This window comes from Hermetia illucens, chromosome 1, assembly GCF_905115235.1.
Source record: "Hermetia illucens chromosome 1, iHerIll2.2.curated.20191125, whole genome shotgun sequence".
NCBI lineage: Eukaryota > Metazoa > Arthropoda > Insecta > Diptera > Stratiomyidae > Hermetia > Hermetia illucens.
Window position 1 is genome coordinate 139,624,893 of NC_051849.1, and position 22,110 is coordinate 139,647,002.

Below are 22,110 nucleotides of genomic sequence, written 5' to 3' on the forward strand. Positions count from 1 at the left end.
TAGGTGGAGAGATCTGTACTCAAGAGGTCAAGAGATGACCGCCATCTGGATTTTCTTTCGGCCACAAGATAGGAATTGCATTCAGAGATTGCTTATGAAACTTTTACAGTTTTCGACCTGTTTGTTTGCTGTCCTGGTACCTATCTATGCATGTATTATCAGTATTATTCGATTCCGAAAACAGCGGAATACACTTCGTTTTTAACTGAATTCCACTAGATCTCTGAAGGAGGGGGGTTTGTTTTTATTATTACCTATTTAATTTGTGCGGGATTTTAACCATATTGTTTACCAGTTTTAATATCTTATTTTTACTTCATCGTTTTAGTCTACTTTTATTTTCCTTACTTTTATTAGGTTTTGTTTTAATTTGACTTATTTTTCTTAATTCTCCTTGTTTACATTTCATTTATTTTTCGAGTTATCATAATCTCGACATATGGCGGATTTTACCTAATTCTAGCACTAAGTGCCAAGCATTTAGGCTCGGACGATCCTACCTACTTGAAAACTAAAGGGGCACTGGTGGTGGTGACCGGTGGTAATGCGAGAATCCGTCGAGAACTCCCCGCAACATCGAGCACGTATGCAGAATGGTGTACTTCTGCGAGGTTTGAACCAGACTGTGCGAAAGTCCCAGGACATCAAGGGAAGCCGTGAGGGATTTAGGTACAATATCTGTAGCTGACAATATTATGGGAACTACAACCACCCGCTCGAGACGCCAAATTTCTTTGATTTCCCGAGCCAATGGTTCATAGTTCACCTTCTTCTCCACGTATTTGCGTCCGATGTTGCTATTATAGGGGATAGCAACATCAATAATATACGCGGGGCGACCCGTCTTGTCAACTAACAGTACATCAGGCTTGTTATGTGCAGTATGGCGATCAGTTAGAACTTTCCGGGCCCAATACATGCTGTAAGCAGAACTATCAAGTATTGTTCATGCTCATATCGGTAAGCCGGACATGTTCTCGTGATCAGCCCATGCTTGTATGCAAGGTTTTGATGGATAACCTTATATACAGCATTATGCCTGGTGATGTATTGCACCGGTGCCATAACAGTACATCCTGGAATGAGATGGTCCAATGTCTCTAACGCATTGGTCGTTCTCCACCTGGCCAGGTGGCGACCACGTCGTCCTGAATGACACACATGAACTACTCCGTCTCAGCAAAGAGCTCCCCAGCACACAGTCATCTGTTCGACAAATGCGAATCGACAAATGGCTACCAAAGACAATTCACGTGTTTACCGTGCTTTACCTTCGACTTCCATTCATCGATCCGCTCTTGGTTCGACTGCACCCCACTCAGAGGATTGAAAAATCGATCCTTCAAGTAGAGTCAGCCTACAATTATGTAGGCATGCAAGGGACTCGCCTGCTCTTTGCTGTAAAAATAAGAGCGCAGCGAGTCGACTTGGCGATGATGTTGTGCCGCCACGTCAACCACGCCCCTACCTCCGATGTCACGAGGTAGGTTCATCCGCTCCACGGCAGAGTTTAGATGATGCATTCGGAATTTGGACATAGTTGTCCCTATCCGCCGCTGGACGTTTTCCAGATCGATCATCGTCTATGCCAATATTCTGAATGCATAAGCCAGTGAAGGGATGGCGAATATATTCAACGCGCTCATTTTATCCTTCCCCGAGAAATGTGATTTCACCACCAGTTTTACACGTCGCAGGAATTTGGACAGGAGAGCATTCTTCAGATCACCAACTCGAGCATGGGTTCCTTGCAGAATTCCTACGTACTTGTAGATGATGATACTAAGATGGTCGTCAGTACCAGCATACAGCTTGATGTCATCTAGGTACATCAAGTGTGCCAGTTCGTACTTAGCACGTAGGCCGCTCCGTATACGGATGGGCTCTGAGGTGTTAGCACCCACAGATGTACGGACTGATAAGGTGGTATGCCACCCTTCCATGACTGTCGCCAACAACTTCATTAGTTTCGGATCATCCCAGCATGCTGGGCCGGTAACCAGTTCATCCCAATATTATTTCGCTCCCGTTATCGAAAACTGCACTGTCTGGACGCTCTGTTGGGATTCGTTAAGAGATCTGAAAAAAAAACTCCATGCATGCATGCATGCTGTATTCTGGACACGACTTTCGCCATATCATCGGAACCAACTGCATATGACAGAATGTTTCGGCTTTGGTGTGTCCAGAATTTCAACTACGGGTGTTTCAGTGGGGATGGCATAGTGCCAGTAATCCCTCTGCACTTTATTTCTCATCCGACTGCTGGCATTGCCAGTGGTGATCTGAATCAGCAATGTCCTGCCTTAGTGAGTTCCGCCAACGTTCCAGACGAATTTTCCCTGGTGGATCTCTTCAGACACTCAAACCAATACACGAAAGCGAATCTCCTGACAGTGCAATCTGACAGCCGCAACTGCACCAAAATACACAAGTGATTGTAGTTGCAGCAGCGACAGCACACAGTCGAGATGCAATCTCATCATTGATTTGAGATAGAATTCCCGGAGTTGCCGGTGATGCATAGAGCCTGAGAATACCTGGTCTATGCAAAGGGTCCATTTCCAAGAATTCTATACACGCTCTTTGGAATTCATCCCGAACCTCAGCGGAAACCTTAGCTGGACGGTGGAGAAGAGTGCTTCGGCGAGTACTGAAACTGTTGCCTGCAGTGCGGCGTGGTGTTGTTGATGCCGCCGCCAATGCCCCCATCGACTCGCGGTCACCAGTTTCCGCGATGACTTGAAGTCGAACACGTTCCCTGATGGTGGCCGGGATTTTGAGTTATAAAGCGGTACTTGTCTGCGACTCACTTAACAGTCACGTGCGCGAATTGCGGGAAACGCTCGACGAATCTATGGTGCAATAAGCGGCGGTAAGATGTTGCACCCGTGGTCGCCGTTATTTCGTAGTAGGAGCGGATGATGAAGAGGTTCATTTCTTTAGTCCACTTCATCCGCTACCTACGCGAACCTGGTGAAGTGGTCGCCAGAGATTGTGGCGAAACAGCTGAAGCAAACGGAGCAAAGCTCCTGGTTATCGCGGCGCCTAGACATCGAATCGATCCACGACTAGGGTTTGGACGTCGTGCTGTCCATCATGGGAGCCCAACCCAGTCACCAAGTGAGACGACTCCCGCCGGTTATCCGTACCGGACCTAAAGTTTCTCCTCCTTCTTATTAAGTGGAATTGCATTTTATACCTAACTGCCAGGTGTGGGGATAGCCTCCTCTGTGAGTAATCTGCTAGGCTGCAAATTTCCTGCACTTTCCCCACCTACCCTGACACGCTGCGGTGGGGTACAGCCATTCAGACTGAAGCTATTCATCCCTCCTCCTTTCTCAGGCGGGCTTTTCCTTTTTCATTTTTTATTTATTTCCTATTATATTTTTATTCTATTCTTTGGTTGTTATTATTTTAATCGGAAGTTGAATGGAACAATTACTATGCCGAATTAAGTCTTTAATTTGAGGGCTCACTTTCCCCTTTCGCCTCTTTAACTCCTGCAGGCTCTACACAAGGTAAGGGGCATCCTCCATTTTTATGACGTGAGGATGCCAAGGATGTTTGGGAACATCAAAGGCCGCGCCTCCTGAAGATCTGAGGCAGGAGATACATCAAATCAACATGTGATCCATTGTGGATCTTTCTTCTCGATTGCATCACCCGGGCCTTGCATTTCCACGTTCGAGATCGGGATAGTATTTTTTTTTATTCTCGAATTTTGGTATCTGGCGTCCAAGTGCGTGTCGACGGGTACTTCAGTAGAGCTACAGTATTTTGCGGAGCTTCGAGATCAATTTCATCATCATTTTGATTTTTTTTTGGATTGCTCTGTCATTTTAGTCAAAGTCGACCAGCCAAAATGGTTTCTGATCATCGCCCAAATCTAGTAGTCATGGAATAAATTCTAAAATTAAAAAGATTTAGATTGGTAGGAAAAGATGGAAAATATGTTCGGTAATAAAAGGTACAAGGGCATTCCCAACAAAATCATCCTGGTGCTCCCCGAGCAAAGCCTTCACGTTACATTTTACATTAGGGAAGTCTTACATCAGTTGAGATAATTTCCTAGTTTTACGAGGTAGTGTTCTTGGTTCGATGGTGCGACCACCTTGTTGATAATGGTTATCACCCGACGGTTGAGGAAATTACTGGCAAGGTCGAATTCAAGTGTGTTGTCGTGGCGGTTTCTAAGGCCTACATTAAACTTGCTCTTAACCGAAGCCCCTGAAACAACAGCTTGCATTGGACATTTTTTTTAGCATTATTTCATTTTATGGTTTGATATCCCTCCGTTTGCCATCTTGGTCTACGCCATCGCTCTTGTCAAGGTCTGTGACCCCTTTCTCTTCCACTATAGGTGTTGCCACTACAGATTTTCTGAACTGGATCGTTCCATACGGATTTTGTGACCTGCATGGTGCAGCTTATTGAGCTAGATTTTATCCAAAACTGAATGCTCATAAATTTTATCGTTATATACTACGGAATCGGTACTATAGAAAGGGTGCTTTTGAAAATGAAAAAGCAATGTCAATCAATCAATAGGAAAGTAAAATGTAGGAACGAGGCCCACTAAGAACCGAAAAGTGCCGGGACCTTATGTCTAACGAAACTTTGAAGTTTGCGTTTAAGCATAAATCGAGCATGTCACTCAAACGGTTGAGTGCATGTTTACAGCAGGTATTTCCTTTCCTTCCCACGGGAAGGTTGTGAAGCTCGTGTTGCGAAACAAAGCGAAAGTGACCCTGAATTGCAATGAGTTTACCGGCCTCCCAGTATGTTGAGCGCAGTGGAGTGATTTAGCAAAGAGCTCATCATGTCAAGAATAATTGAATGATTGGAGATCTGTTTTCAAAACAGTATAGTTTTAGAACTGACGGTCAGCAATTGGTATATTGAGGAACTGGTCCAAATGCTCATAACGCCGGTTTTTAGAAATGCCGTCAATTCTACCAGGTCGACCGAAATAGCCGAAATAGGAATCGTTTTCACTTTCCAGAGTATCTATCGTGTATTTTCAAAAAGTACCTAGGGGGCAGCGCTTTAGAAGGCCGGAGAAAGTCACTGAAAAATGATGGTCATATTGGAGACGTCGTAGGAATCCATCCGGATTTCGGCAAACATCTTAAACCGAAGTGGTGGCCCGGACTAACCGATCACATACTCTTTTCTAGAAAAGAGCTTTTCCTATATAAGGTGGCAAGATTGGGACCAAACTGAAGTAAAATAGATTGATATTGAAATTGACAGTTCTTAAAGCCAGATTTGAAGTATTATAAATAGTTGAACTGTTTGGAATTAGCCAAATGCTTACACGTTCCCCATCCGGTGTTGATCGATTGTTATCAAGCACCTTTCAATCCCTTTTTCTGTGCGGTTCTGAAGCGTTGGTCAGGGGTACCGAAAGCACCAAGAACAAGTGCAATTGAGGGAAGGTTTCGAGTAGCGTTTGACTACTGCCTTAATACTGATAGGATCGTTGTGTATGTTTTGAAGGGAACGTTTCTATACTTTGAAAAGGTGAAACCGACAAAGAAGCAGTCGCTTTGAAGGAGCTGGTTCCCAATACAATCGCTTGGTAAGAATGCTGTGAAAACTAATTAATGGATATATGGACCACAATGCATCGGAAACAGGCGAATGTTGTTCAGGTGAAGGTATGGAGAAATTAGTTTGGCTTTGTTTACAAAAACAGAGAGATCATGATCGCTCCTCTGTATTTACGGGATGGTTGGCAATGCAATCCGCACTTTCTCTTTCTGCAAAACAGGCGAATGTCGCCATTATCATCCCTCTTCCGTGAATCAAGTGTTTCTGGACACTTTAATTAAGGCCATGTTGAAATCTGAGGACATGTCAAGCTAGTTGGTACGTTATACTCAAAGTAGAGGTACAGAGGTACAGGTTAAGAAAAGGATTAAGTAGCTAAGGCGTTATGATCCGCTGTTTGTCTGCTCCTAAACTGATAGACTTAGATCACCCGGATGAATCATCAAATGGTTTAGGGTGAGTCTTACATGTAGCAGGCCGTGTTTTACCAGTAATCTACTCAGAACAGAGGTTCCATCCATTGTTTGAACTCCAATAATAACGCGTTTTGATATACGGATTAGTCCGAGACGTTTATATGGATATTCTTCAAATAAATATGCACAGTTAAATGATTTTATATTTCGCTTTTTCTATATGTATGTGTGGCACATATATATAAGTATACTCACTTTCCGTTTGCTTTTGGTTACAGGGAGGAGCTCGCGATGAAGATTGGATTAACAGAGGCTAGAATACAGGTACGTGACAACTGATTAATAACTTTAAGCCATATCAACTCCGTGCTTTAAAAAAACAGTGAGAAACTCTGCGCCGTCTTTTTTCTCAGGAATATTGTTAACTGTTTTGCATTTTTGATAACCGCAATCTCATTAGATACAAGTTCTCTCGGTATTCTTTTGACTTTCCATTCTGGAATCACCTGTCTTTATGGTCCCATATTCAGTCTTGCATTATGCAGAGATGCATTCGTATCCTGACTACGCTAGCATTGGCACGATTAAATGTAATGGAGTTAATAAATACGTTAGTAGGTAACAGACAATCAGTGAAGTATGCAATGCCATGAATGATGGGTTGTGAATAAAACCTTATTTAGTGCTGCAGTTGTATGCATGTCTTACCGGAATGAATGGAAGCCAAGGAATTCCGCAAGTTGATTCTTGCAAAATGCTATTTATGGTTTTTATAGGATTTTAATGCAAGTGCATGGAGTTCGGTTTAAATTAGGAAGATTGAAATCTTAAATTTTTCAATCTGCTTATCATTTATGAAGTTCCCATTTCAATAATAATTTTAATTAGTTTCATCTAATTGATGCAAACAGTAGTCACTTTGATATTCCTCGGTCTTTTGCTTGCCTGGCTAGTGGATTTTGGTGATATATGGGCTGTTTATATCATGGTAGGGAGTGTCCTTCACTATTGATGACGGTTCATTTCTCCATTGGAATTGATCAGTTGCTGTTGGAATCTTTGAAAAGGATTAGAGAGTTGGATTCAGCTGGGTCTCTCCCTCATTGACCTACTTTCTGTAGCGATGATGTACAATACTTGAAAAGCTCATGAAGCTGCTAATTTTTCCTTGGAATACATGAATACGAAAAAACCGTCTGGTTTTCGGATGATATCTTTTTGCGAATGGTAACCAGGAAGAATGATAGCACCAAATTGGCATGATAGATTCGGGGTTCCTATCAACATGGAGTGCAACGTAGAACTCGCAATTTTTTGTATTTATATTTTCCTTCTTATCTAAGCCAAAAAAGGAGCTGCCTTGATGGGACTGTCCTATAAATGTGATAAATGAATGGTGAGCTGAAGGGATGCTTAGGGGGTGTGCGACATAACTAGGGAGGAATTTTTGATTTTTTAGTCGTGGTAAGTACGAATTGAGGCGAGGGTTCTAGGAAGGCTTTTCATCTGGTTATCTATTGGCGTGTGAGGATGATGTGCTCAGGATAACACCAAACATCTAAGGGTGATTAATAACGGATATAGGTTGCTTGCCTACTGCTATATATGGTTGAAACTGTGATGAAAAGGGTCAGGGAGCAGATAGTTTTAAATTTCTTTTGATGAAGATATTTAGTTCACGTAATTATCCGTTGACCCCATGAAGGTGTCCTTTCCCAGAGGTAAAAATAAGCAGTCACCAGCGTATCGGATCGTTTATATTCCTCCAAGTGATGCAGACTCCTCCAATAGATGCAAGTTGAATATGATTGGCGATAATACGCCTCCTTGGGGGATATTATGTTTGATTTTAGGAAGTTGGGTCTGATTGTAGCCAGCAGGGTAATTGCTGGTCTATGCAATTACTTTGTGTTAGTTTTGTGTGACTGACAACATCCAAAATCTAAGGGTCATCAAAATTGATGTTCGAAGAACTGTTTGTTGAGGTGATCTTTCTGGAGTTGCAGCGCATATTGTCGCTTCGTTTTATAGCAACATTTGCTTTATACTAAGCAGAGTTTTTAAGGGTTCTAATAGTCGATTAGAGTTTACTGATGCCAGATATTAAATGGCAGCTGTTTATTGGAGAGAGTTGACGCTCCAAATGCCGTATTTCTCGTAGCCAATCTGGAGTCTGATTTGGAAATTGGCTGGATCCCAACTTATCCTGCTGGAAAGCTCTTAATAAGACCTGTCTAAACAAAGTTTCAGCATTCCGCACTTTAGTAGGTGTTGGAAGGGGTAATAAAACGGCATTAGTATAGTTTCTAAAGCTATCTTCATGGTGTTCAACGCATACTATGGGCCGAGCATAAGGCGCGAGGTAAAATATTCGATTTGTGATCTCATTGGTAACTGAATACAGGCGGTATATACAGGCGGCAAATTTATATTTCAATATTCCTGCATAGTCTGTGCTTCCACAACATTGCCATGGTTTTCAGATGATACCCCAGTTGTTGGATTATTATAGGTGGTAGCTGAGATTAGAGTAGACGTATGAGTTGCTGTTGAATTCCGTTTCCTATGTTGCTGCGATTGAATGGCGATGTCTATCCCTGAAGGTAGTAATTTTGGATACCGCTGCAGGTAGGGTACAAAACCAGATGACATTCACGTTGATTACCTTATGAACTAGTATAAACTTGTGCTGCATTGAAGGTCAGTATTGGCCTCTTTGTTGGTTATTGGAGTTGGTAGTGCAGTAGATGACAACACAGTGGTGGAAAGACGAGATGAGTTTATGGTGATTGAGACTGGAGTAGTTTCTAAGATGGTAACAATGGTCAGGCGAGTTGTATATTGCTGAAATGACTTTCGAATGCAAAATTTCTAATCAAAGATCTAGTTTGAGTTCATGGCTGATAGGGAGCAGTTGCATTGAGGCGAGTGTGATAATCCTCTGTCTTCATGGAGGGGTTCCGTACGGTGCAAAGAACCGGCAGCAAGAGCGAGTCCGTCAATTTCAGAATTTCGCAAAATTTCACAATGATCTAGAAGATAATCAATCGAAAGTTCAGCGCTTTAGATATTAAAGATTTTGTGGATATTTTGTGATTATGATGATCCCATTTGTACATCACATTAAGTGTTCCTGACTATTCACCTTAATGTGATACTAAAAATTTATCTCGGCCTCTTATATGTGCAGTGTAACTTAGCCAAATGGATCGCCACCAAGCTCTCTAGTATGATGTTCCATATGATCACATTAGTAGTATATTACTGCAAAATTTCATAGCATGGGTGAATTTGAATCAGATCTACAGAAAATTTTCAAAACATAGTAATATAGTAATAGTAATAAAATTTATTTGAGCGGATATCAGGGTGAGAGTTTTTTATTTCTAGATGTCATATACAGGGGCCACCACGATTTTCAAATTTTTCGGGGTGGTTTCCAAGAGTGGACCTTTGAGATAAGGAAACACTTTCTAATTCCTGCACTTTCCCCCTCAATCTTCGATACTAAAATGCTTGCTTCGGAACACACTAACCAAGACTTTTACCTCCCATGACTACTTTACTTTCTTGAAGGTTTTGTTTGTTAAACAAAACAAAACAAACAAAACCTAATTAGAATTAGTTCGATGTCTGCCTGTCTGTAACTCTCCGAAACGGCTGTACTGATTGACACGAAATTTGGTTGGAGCGTGCAAACTATGAACGCGCACACATGCAATAAGTTACATCTTTCTAGTTAAGATTAAAGTAGGGGGCCTCATACATACAAAAGGGGGTGCACAACTTTGTTTTACAGACTGTAGTCATGTTGTGTGTCAAATAAAAGGTCTCGATTAGTACTTTTCGAAGCTAGCATTAGTTTTGTCATTTGTTAGAAAGGCGGGGAGTACGGGGTGTTGAAAGTGATGTTTTCCTTAACAGAGCCATTATCAGAAACAGAAACAGGAAAATCTGAAAAAATTATGGAACTGCGTCTATAAGGTGTCCAAGGCTCAAAATACTCTCCATATCGATATCTACACAAATTAAGTTAATAAGAGTATATTACTATGTTTTGGGGGAAATTGTCTAGAAACCACCCTTAAGTTTACCCTAGGGTTACAAAGAGAGAACTACCATAACGTAGACTATAATATGATATGAAGCATGATATCCGAAAGTTTGATCAAAATCGCACTATTGATAATAAAGTTACAGTAGCTCAGAGTTGTCGTTTCGGTGTAAACTTACTGCAACCCGAAACATGCCAATGTCGGAGTGAGTAGTTCGACATGCTAAATATACGTATATATAACGGGATCCATACAAATAGGATAGTTCTGGACTTAAATATACTTACATAAAAAACAAACAAATCCTTTCAAAACTATTGTGTCTTGTTTCGGGAGGGGCATTTGATCCACGTGATGAACATCTCATCTTTGTCATATGTGTAAAATCAGGTGAATTGCAAGGTACCAATTTTCTATTGGTTTCATAATTTCAATGATAATTTAGATGAGTTAGGTTTTTGCTACAGTACGAATTCCTCTTATAAAATGGAATTTCGGATGGAAATTAACTTGTATTTTACAGGGTATGGTGGGATATGTGTGGAGTCAGTGTTGAATAGGGCTTCTTGTAATCTGGGGAATGTTTATAAGGCAAGTGAGTGGTGATGACGTGTACATAGCGTATAAGGCTTTGAGAATATATTAGGTAGCAATGTAAAAGATCCCCTAAAATTGAATATCGAAACAACCATTTGGATTTGGAAATTTCACCCCTAGCAATCCAAATAGTCCAAACGAAGCCGAAAATGACAAGAACATACGAAAAATTGAAATTCTGCGCTGACAGAACTTTTGTAAGGACAGAGGCAAGTGATAGTAGAAGGATGCTAGGTCCGAGGAAAACGTTGGATGTAAAAGAATTTCTTAGCTTAGCTTAGCTTCTTAGCTCTGCATATTTTCGACGAGTCTCCAAAGCAAGAAAGAATTTTGCTGTAAGATTATTTTTACATTTCTTCTCTCCTTGCAAGATCGCACCTTACTTAAAACCTGACATCTGTAAAACAACTTTGGCTTAGTTAACTTATGTATATTATTATATTATTCAGTGATAAAGAGAACCAAATATGCGTTAAGTGTGTACTTGAAAGAGAGAGTTTCCAGTTTATTGAAAAAATCGTAATTGCTACCATTAAGTTAAATGAGCTACACCCGGCGCATTGGAAAGAAGGACAACGCTTGCATTTTTTTTAATGAGTCCAAATGAATTTGGTATATTTGCCATTCCCGATTATGCTAAGGGCGTCGTTGCTGATTGACATTTATTGCTGAGGACTCAAGTCGCAGTTAAGCTTTTAAGGCTTTGTGTGAAATAAACCCTTATTACAATCAATTCAGTATCTGCTTGTCAGTCAAATTAAATTTATAATACAATATTTGGAAATATGCTATTATTACCTCTATTTGAGCAGGTATCGGAATCTGATGTGCTTTGAAGACTAGATTTTGTATAGATGCACCATTGTGAATTCAAACTTTCGGTTGGATAGGTTCCGAGAACGAGACCTGTTCCGCTTTTTTGGGGTATGCTTTTCGAGTTCTCGCTCGATATTTCACCCAATATCTGAATTAGTTTCGGAAAATACTAAACGAGCCCTTTCATTTTCGTTATTGAAGATTCTTCAGTAAATTTTTTTTTCTCCGTGAAGTGTTGGTATGTGTTTATCCCTACTATTTTTGCCACCACTGTATGTATATGTTAATGAAGTTCGCGAGGAGTGTCCAAATCAGACATATATAATTACATGTGCATGCATGTGAAAATTAGTACCAGCGATATTCAATTTGTATGTGTACTTTCCAGCTTAGAATAAAACGAAATATTCAGTTGCGTCAATTGAAATATGTTATTCCATATATATGTAGGCATGAGAATACGGTAATAGACAATATCTTCAGACAGATCAGCTTGACTTCATTCTTGCTGAAAGGTTTGGAGAGACCGGTGGAACGTCACATTCGTGGAAACGCACTTAGCTGGCACCCACTTAATGAAAACCAACATGCTTACCAGCATGGAAAGTCCTGTGAGTCTGCTCTTCATTCTCTGGTCACAAAGATAGAGGATGCAACTGTTAATGGTGAGTACGCGACGGGGGTGTTCGTGGACATGGAAGGGGCTTTTGACTGTACGCATTTTCAAAAACTTTGTGATGCCTCCAGGCATGGTGTTGATGATGCTTTAATTAAGTGGATCCATGTTATGCTAACGCAGAGATTGTTGTACGCTGAAGTAGGTGTCGATCGCTATCTGATTGCAGAAGCAACGAAGGACTGCCCCCAAGGAGGTGTGCTTTCGCCACTTCTGTGGAATATGCTGATCGACACACTACCATGCGAACTGCAAAATTTGCCAATACACGCTCAAACTTATGCTGATGACGTGGATGTACTTGCTGTTGATCGGGATATTGGAACGGTGTGTAGGAATATACTACGTGCCGTTGATTTGATAGACAGTTGGTGCCTCAGACTTGATCTTTCAGTTAATCTAAATAAAACCACAATGGTATTATTCACAAAAAGGAGAAAACTGGATAGATACAGAGCATTAGAAAAGCTACTGGGAGGACTGAATCCAGTTCTTACAATGCCTTCCGATTCTCGTGTCCCCATATATCTGTTTGGTAAAATATATAAAGTAACCCTAAACCGTAGAGAGAATTGGGAAGTCCCAGAGGAATGCGTGGCGGGATATACGGAAATCTTCCACACCGATGGCTCAAAAATAGAAGAGGGTTCTGAAGCAAACTGGGTGATTGACGAGCGGTTGAAGGGCAGGCGCATCGCAATCTGCAGTGATAACCAAGCTGCATTGAGAGGTGTTGAGTAGTACTTTAATTACCTCGAAAATCGTTCAGAAATGCAGAAACCGTTTGAACTCTATCTTTAGATTCAATACGGTGGACTACTCTGGGTACCTGGCCACTGTGGCGTAGAGGAAAATGAAATCTGGGGTGCTTTAGCGAAAGGGGGGTCAATCTTCCCTACGCCGGGACCGGAACCAGCAATTGGAGTATCAGTAGCATTGGCTAAGTCTGTTTTCAAAAACTGGGAACAGGCTTCCCACAATGACAGGTGGCAGAGCCTAAATGTTGCTCGATACACCAAACTTTTCCTGCTAAAACCGAGCATGCGTTCCGCAAAATTTCCTATCTGAATGCCTCGCCTGTGGACGAATCAGGCGTCAGATCTTTGGTGCCGATGTTCTCCAGTTGCGACGGGTAACATTACATCCACTAACGGAAATCCTGCGATACTTTAACGAATTCGGAATTTTCCGTTAGACGGGGGTGGCATGTATAATGGCCCAACACGGCCTGAGTGCTCAAAAGCTGTAGCTTCTCCCTCACTAAACACACATATGTATGTATGGGGATAGAAATTTTCCTCATATAAGATGATCATAAAACCCTTACACCTGGAGCGCCCAGCTTCCGGTATTCCGACCTGTTCATGTCCTTTTATCAGCTTGATTTTTGGGAGGGATGTACACGTGGTCAAACCGTAGTACAGGTACCAGGGCGAAATGTGGATTGGTATCCGTGATGGAACATAAAACCTGGGAAATTCAGCTGAACCAACACCTACAGCTCTATTACCAAACCCTATCTCCACCTCCACGTGGTGACCGCTGGGAGCTCTTTCTTAACGAAAAGCTACAGACGTAGAAGGATGAAGGCAAGTCTCCCGCGCTTAAAAACGGGACAAATTGTACCAACTGGTCCTCCAGCTTGGAAGTTTGGGTTGGGCTGACAACCCTATACGGAAAACATTTTGTTACGAAACTACAACAGGAGCCTCGGACTGAACGGATTACACAACGACGAACCCGGCAACGACAAAGGAAAAACAATTTGCGCATTTTCTCATGGAACGTGGGCTCCCTGTATACAGATGAAGCTGATCAGCAGCTAGCCGATACCCTGTTCCAACATAGGGCTGATGAAACAGCGTTACAGGAGATGCGTTGGACAGGCAGTAGAACGAACCCTCGAAGCCTGTCACAGATATGATCTCAAAATCATACTTGGCAATTTTAACAGGCAAGTGGGGAAGGAGCCCGTATTCAGGCGATACGTTGGCTCTCAGAGCTTGCACGAAAATGCAAATGATAACGGACTGCGGATTATTCAATTAGCAGGGTCACACGAAATGGTTGTTGAAAGTACCTGGTTTGCGCAGAAAGCTGTCCGCAAACATGCGTGAGCCTGTCAAGACGAGACCACTTTTAACTAAATTGACCACGTGTTGATCGATCGCCGCCACCTCTCAGCCCTGATGAATATCAAAACATATAGGGGGCCAATACAGACTCGGACCACTATCTCGTTGGTTTGGTGCTCCGAGCTCGAGTAACAACACCACCTAACATCCCCTCTGACAATCAGGTGAGACTTAACACTGAGCCATCCACTACGCAACCCTCCGCAACACCTATAAGAGGGAAATGGATGCCCCAATAACCGTACTCAACAGAGGACCTGGAGATGAAGCATCAACAAATGATCTTCACAACCACTTGAAGAAAGTTATCATTGATGCGGTCATAAACATACTTGGTCCCAGCCGCAAAAGGAGTCGGAATGGCTGGTTTGACGATGAATGTAGATTAGCAACGAAACGGAAGAATGCCGCATACCGAGTAGTGTTGCATTCTCAATGAATGCGGGCACGCGCAGAGGCTTATCACGAACTCCGTCGAGCGGAAAAGCGACTTCACAGACGGAAAAAGGCAGGCTGGGAGAACCAACAAGTCTGTGAACTAGAAAAGTACAGGAAGCAACCGCACCAGGCGCGCAAGTTTTACCAACAAGTCAGCAGGATGAAGCCTTATACACCTCGATGCTCATCCTGCCAAGACAAAGAGGGAAATCCGATTTCCGACAGAATGGACATATTGGAGAGATGGGTTGAGTACTTTGATGAGCTACTGAACAACCAGAACAGCGGCGAGTTGGAGGTCCCGCTAACTGAAGACGACGGATAAATACTGCCACCATCAAGTTTAGGAGAAACAGTCCGTGCAATTCATCGGCTAAAAAATCAAAAGTCGCCAGAAGCCGATGGAAATACAGCGGAATTGGTTAAATATGGAGGCGACCAGTTACACCAAGTGGTTCATCAACTTGTGCTCAAGGTATGGGACAGCGAATCAATGCCTGCTGATTGGCAACGAGGCATTATCTGTCTCATACATAAAAAGGGAGATATCACACAGTGCAGCAATTATAGAGGTATCACGTTGCTGAGTACCATCTATAAGATATTCTCTGCTATCTTTGCTAGGCCGGATAGCCTCATACGCCCAGAATATCATTGGCCCATATCAAAGAGGCTTCACTCCAGATAAATCAGCAACAGATCAGATTTTCTCTCTAGGGCAAGCGATGGAAAACCTGTTGGAATATGGACAACAGTTGCACCATCTATTCATCGACTTTAAAGCACACTGATAGCATAGCCAGGGTCAAACTTTACACGTCCATGAGAGAATTCGGTATCCTGACGAAATTAATATGACCGACTAGGCTGACCCTGACCAACGTTCGAGGCCAGATAAAAGCAGCAGGATCACTCTCAAAACCATTCAACATCAATAACGGTCTACGACAAGGGGATGCCCTATCATGCGTCCTCTTAAGCTGGCCCTCGTGATGCTGAGGTAAATGCAAGAGGTATGATCCTCTTTAAATCCTCCCAACTACTGGCCTATGCTGACGATATCGACATCATGGGAAGAACCACCCGTGACGTACAAACTCCCTTCATCCAGATCGAGCAGGCGGCGATTATCGCGAGATCTTGGGTTGCACATCAATGAAGGCAAGACAAAATATATGGTGGGAACGTCAGTACCGAAAACCAACCAACCAACAACGTCAAACCGCACTGGTCAAACGGGAAGAATAAAGATAGGAGAATACAACTTTGAGACCGTTGACAATTTCTCCGATAACAGTTATGATGATGAAATCCGCGCACGGTTGTTGGCAGCCAACAGAGCCTATTTCAGCTTAGAAAAACTGTTCCGCTCGAAACGTCTCACCATAGGGTCAAAGCTCTTACTGTACAAGACTATGATCTTGCCAGTCCTCATGTATTCCTCGGAAACTTGGGTTCTTACCAAGAAAAATTGCGAACTCTTGGCCGCGTTCGAGAGAAGAATCCTCCGAAGAATTTTTGGCCCCCTACATGAGGATGGACGATTCCGTAGCCTACACAATGACGAAATCTATGAGCGATACCATTACCGCCCGGTTGTGGATAAAATTCGGCTGAATAGGTTACAGTGGGCGGGTCACTTACATAATCCGTATGGATGAGGATGATCCCACCCGGAAAGTCTATAAGACGGCTTTTAGGGATATCGAATTGGTGGACCTTGGCGCAAAACCGGGATGTCTGGAGTTCCTTATTAAGGCAGGCCTAGACCGGATACCGGTTGTTGCGCCGTTGATGATGATGATGATGATGCACACGTAACCTCACTGCTCGTGTTCAACTTGATTACAATCAAACCATTTGGAAGTTCCCGACTATGCGACGTTGTATGGTATAATACGCATGGCAGAACACTGTAATCGCTGTAGAAGTTTTACATATGCCTTGAGTTCACTAGTAAAAGTACTGAGCCTCTACTCAGTATGGTCCAGTAACTTTGTGTCATCACGGCAGTGCTCTGATTGTGGTCAAAAATTAAGTCGATATTCGAAAAGCACCGTGGAACTAGCCCTACATTGTAGAGACTTTTCCTCACTCTCGATCTATAGTGAATATACTGACATATGTTATGTAGTTATTCTTTGACATATTAGTTGCTGGCTAATTACATGCTTGGTCTTGAGAACCTTTTTGTAAGCGAGTATATCGCATTTTTCCCCCAAACATTTGTTTGCAAGCTTTTCCCTGGCCCGCACATAGTCTATCCCCAGAAGATCCTGTCATGTGAATCTAAAAATCGAACATGGAAAATATAATTTGATACGTATATTGTAAAATACTGTAAACTTATCCACATTATCATTGCCTACTATGTAATATTTTCTCTAAAATACTGTAAATTCATATGTACCGGCCTACTAAGTCTAGGTAAAAATTGTATAAAATAGGAAATATGAATTAAAAATACGTAGTTCGTTGGAACTATCGAACACAAGCCTAACGTGTTTTATTCTGTGGAGTCTAGGCAATTTGCTGCTCCCAAAATTTACACTGCTTGACTAGATCATTGTGGAGTTCAGGTAATTGCTGCTCCCATAGCTGGTTAGTCTGGAGTTTTGGCATTTAGCTGCTCCGACTAACCATAAACTAATTTACAAAGAAAGAAGAGTAAGGGATTGCCAAGTGGACTGGCAACAACCACATAAGGTGGCACATCACAATATGTTTAGACTCCGATCCCCCTTTAACATAACTACAAACTACGACTCGTATTTCATCATAATTCTGCTTTGACCTTGTTCCTGCTATCGTCTTCCTATTATGGGTCAGAAAACTCGCATAAACGTTCCTATCTTTTTTTTTAATTATCAAATGCTTTCTTTCTTTCAATGCAAGATATCAATGCCTGACAACGTTAAGTCAGGATGAACCTTTAAGCGTGTTGCAATGCGGCTCATTTTTCCATTTATGCTAAATTCTCGTTTGGATGGACTTGATTCCGACGAGCAGAAGCAGCTTGAAGATGGATGCTAGTGTTTGGCCGTAACCCTGTATTCCCTGGGACGAATACGCCACGTATGTAGGCTACAGAGCAGCCACCGGCAGTTTCCTTTCAATGCGAGAACGCATAAATTAGTTACTCAATTAGCTTGGGTTTTACAGTTGCACGCGGCACGTTTAAGAAAACCATTGGTCACGCAATTCGTCCGCATTTTACGGCTGCACACTTCAATGTTGCAACTGTGAGGCGGCCAAGTAACCAAACGATCAGGCATTTAGCTACTACAGCTCCTCTGGTAAGTATTATTAGCCGTTAATGAAGAATGATCGGTGATGACGGGCTATGTAGTTATGTTTGTTTTCACCTATGTCATCGCGCCTTTCTAGTGAATCTACACATGTCCATTGGCACGTCACTGTTCATGCCTAGTACTACCAGTGTCCATTCTGCATAAAGCTTCAAGGATGTACTTCAATTTTACATGGACTAATTGCTCTTGCGATGGCCGGAACCAGTGCACTTTGTTTTTTACAAACGGCGCGTGAATTGTATCAAATGCGCGATTAATGGAGGTTTTTATTGGCTCCGCCGTGCAGAGTGGAAATTCTTTTATTGTGCTAAAGTGCTGCATGTGAATAGTAGCAATTTCCAATATATTGCCTCGCAGAGCTACACGGTCCTTTCGTCTTCATTTCATGGCAATATAACGGTTTGATAAGGTGACATGCATATCACTGTGCGGGCAGCATTGGGACGAAGCGAATTCCTGTGGTACTACAGGCGACACAAGACCGAAGATCAATTATCCTGATCGGATTCGAATAGCACCTTATAAGCACTTCTTCAGTCAGTCATGTAATTGTTATTAGCAGTAACTATTATTCTCACTACAGTACCAGCATCTCACATTCTCATTGCTCTCAGCACTTAAATTGTTGCTGCGCCTTAGTTCCATAATGGTCTTCTGGAACAATTGAAGATTCCATGTGCTCTCATTTTGAGCGGGATCTGTTCTTATAATATTTTCAAGTAATCACATGCAGGGGTTTTTAAGTTCTCAAATACTGAAACTACATTGCGTAGAGAAGTTTAGAGATCTAAGTTGAAAAGGATGTCGATTATTAGAGAAAAAAAATAACGCGAATGTACTCCAGGTAAAGACACATCATCCAAGTTGGTAGTTCTTGCGATCTTCGCTCTTCCACCTCTGCGACGTAGAGGGAGGATACCTAGAAATGGGGAGAAGAGAGTTTTTGCTCTCCGTACAAAAATTGTAAAACCGTACCTTATGAAGGTAATTTTACCACGACCATCCAATGAATGCACATATGACGCCAAAAAGTAAATTCACTCCAACTATTTCATACACTAAACATGCGATGCTTCAGGTATAAAAGGTTTTGTTGTTTTGTTGTTTCTTATATAAATATATTTGGGTACTGAAATATCCCGAATGTATGCAGCCCGAAATATTTATGAAAATTTAGCATGTCAAATTGCTCAATTTATTGGGATTGATATTTAGTATTTTGGTTTGCAGTGAATTTACATGGAAAAAACAACCTCGAACTACTGTAACTTTACCAGTAGCTGTACAATTTTGATCAAACCTAGCGTACTAAAATAAAGACATCACGCTTCATACATATAGTTCAAAAAGCCCACGGACCCTCTTCCCGCCCAACCGGACCGAGGGGCGACCAACCTAAGGATGGGCTGAAGGCAACATCCAAAGGCCCGCATCACAGCGATGATGCGTTTTAACGCAAAGTGTGTGCGACCATGCGAAAATGTATTACTACATCCCGATTGTCGCAAACACTTCAGCCAATGACGCGGAGGTTCTACACTACAGAGACATGGATCTTATATTGAAGACAGTGCGGATCAAGACTGAAACCCATTAGGTCAGATTGTAATATATATATATAGTCTCTATTACTGCAAATTTTTATAACTCTAGGATAGGGGTTTCTAGTCAATTTCCCAAACACGTTATAATATACTATTATCAACTTAATTTGAGCAGATGCAAATAAGGAGAGTATTTTGGGATCTGAACACTGTATAGAGATAGATTTATAATTTTTGTGGTCCATTAAAGAAATTATCATTTTCAACCCCCGCACTCCTTGCCTTTCCAACAAATGCCAAAACTAAGACTGGCTTAGATAAGTACCAACCGAGGACTTTCATTTGATAGCCGACATGACTATAAACGGTGAAAAAGAAATGTTACATCCCTTTTGGATATATAAGGACCTCCTGAAACTCAAGGTTGAAAAATTTAACTTACTCCATGTGTGGGCGTTCACTAAATTTCGTATCAATCGGTTTAACCGTTTCCGAGAAATGTGCATGTGACAGACAGATAGAGATTGAACCGATTTTAATTTCATCTGAGCCACTGTTGCAGAACTGCGTCCCAGTTCAATTTTATCAGCAAATAAGCATCAAGGAAAAGTATGTATGTATGTAAGTGTTATGATTTTGTGTTGAGTTTATTGAGGGCCCCTTATATATGTGAATAGACGGGGGGTACTCCCAATAAAGATGGTTGCGGTCGACTTAAATAAAGTTAATAATGATGTATCACTATATATTAGAAATTTACAACACACACACACAAATTCATCCTTGAGGTATAACATTTGGGAGCGTAAATAATAGCATAAAGCATTATACGGGGAAGTTTGATGAAAATCCTATTCCTGTAGTCTTCATATATGATTGAATCTCAAATACATTAAATCAGTTGCAATCAGTTGCCGTGGAAGATAGACGATTTACATTTACGTACTAGCATAAAATATCAAAAACAATCTAAAAGTGATAGTGTAATGTAGTAAAAATTAGTGCAAACAAGTTTGTGAAATGCCACAAAATGCAAAATAAAACTATTTTCATTGTTTCAACCAAATGTGTGGAATTTGCGACCATAGTGAAACCATCTGAAAGAATTTTGCCAACTCTAACTCGCGTCAACAAAATATGATGCATTGCATTGCATTGCATTGAAGCGAAAACAGTACTCGATTTAAACAATGGTTTGAAAATATCCCAACCGATCTGGAGTTCCCTCTTGAGTGCAGTGGAGCTCCCAAATGCAAACGTCATCTGATTTATAACATGTAGCATGTTCTTTACACAACTATGGAGATACCCTAAATACGGATCACCACAGTGGATTGCGAAAACTGCCAGAAAATTGGCTACACAAAATTCTTCTGCTGACTACAGCACATATATGTATCGTACGAAGGGCTTCATTCATCCGACAAATATAACAAAAATAAAAATATCAAGCCAACAAGAATTGCAGCAAGTGTGATAGTAACCCTTCATCCAACTATAGAGGATGCTTTGCGTATCAAGTAATGCGCAAAACATCTAACCATAGCACAAAGCCTACCCCTGGTTAATCAACAACGGAACACTAGCCATCCCCAACTTAACCATCATACACACTAAACGCACACAGAAGCAACCCGCACCCATTTTCAAGATCCTTCCAATGATTTCTCAGAATACGGTACCCTCCAAGCCACTCATTCTGACGGCAACTAACAAAGTCACATTATCTAAATCTTAATGGCTCGAACAAATAACAACAATATTTTGTATTACTCTAAATTAAGTACAGCTGCCGTCTAAATTGACAATCACTGCCAACCAATTCGACGCTTCCTCAAAATACTCGTCCTCAAATTCCTCAACAGCTTTCATTGTAGAGCATTGTATGAGATATTAGTGACCACTAACCAACTAACACCAACAAATTTTACAGTAATCAACAATATCTACCACCAAAGACTCTTCATCTTATCAATCCTTACGTTCGAAAATAAACCATCATATACACTGTGAGGGCAGAAACTCCCGAAAATCAAGATGAGGTGAAAAGGACGGAAAGGAATCAACTACACAACTTCGAAACTAACTTCTCCTCTTATCTATGACCCAAAACTCGGACGAATATTGACAACATCCTACGACATCTTTAGTGACCGACAGCGCAGAGATCTCTAGTTCAAAATACTGGGTAATAAGCCACGGGGGCAAAGCCGAAATTCTCTCCCTTCATCTCTCACATGTACTCATAGAGGCCCTTTTAATTCGAATACCCTGAATGGTGAATGAGGTGCTAAATAAGTTCAACACAAAAAAAGACAGTAGATGACAACAACACGGGAAAAATATAAAAGGAACTACACTGTCCTTAGAATAATGCTTACCCTCTTATTTTCCAATTATGCAGTTCCCGCCCACCAATTTCACCTTAGAAACAACCACTCCATCATGGAAAAATTCCACAGGGTTTTGCATTACCTCTGAGGGTATTAGATGAACAAAACCGTCGCGTGGGACTCTTCTTAAATATCTCCCAAAGGTTAAACAAATTGTAGCAGAGAGGTTTACT

General features: G+C 41.6%; 1 protein-coding gene across 4 annotated transcripts in view; it reads left to right on the forward strand.

Annotated features, from left to right (window-relative positions):
- LOC119661795 (homeobox protein aristaless) overlaps nucleotides 1–22,110 on the forward strand; it is a 167,720-nt gene that overhangs the window by 116,752 nt on the left and 28,858 nt on the right. For all 4 annotated transcript variants that reach the window (XM_038071280.1, XM_038046468.1, XM_038046467.1 and 1 more), the window contains one exon: nucleotides 6,251–6,296. In XM_038071280.1, coding sequence (XP_037927208.1) covers nucleotides 6,251–6,296 — 46 coding nt within the window. The remainder of the gene's footprint in view (nucleotides 1–6,250; nucleotides 6,297–22,110) is intronic.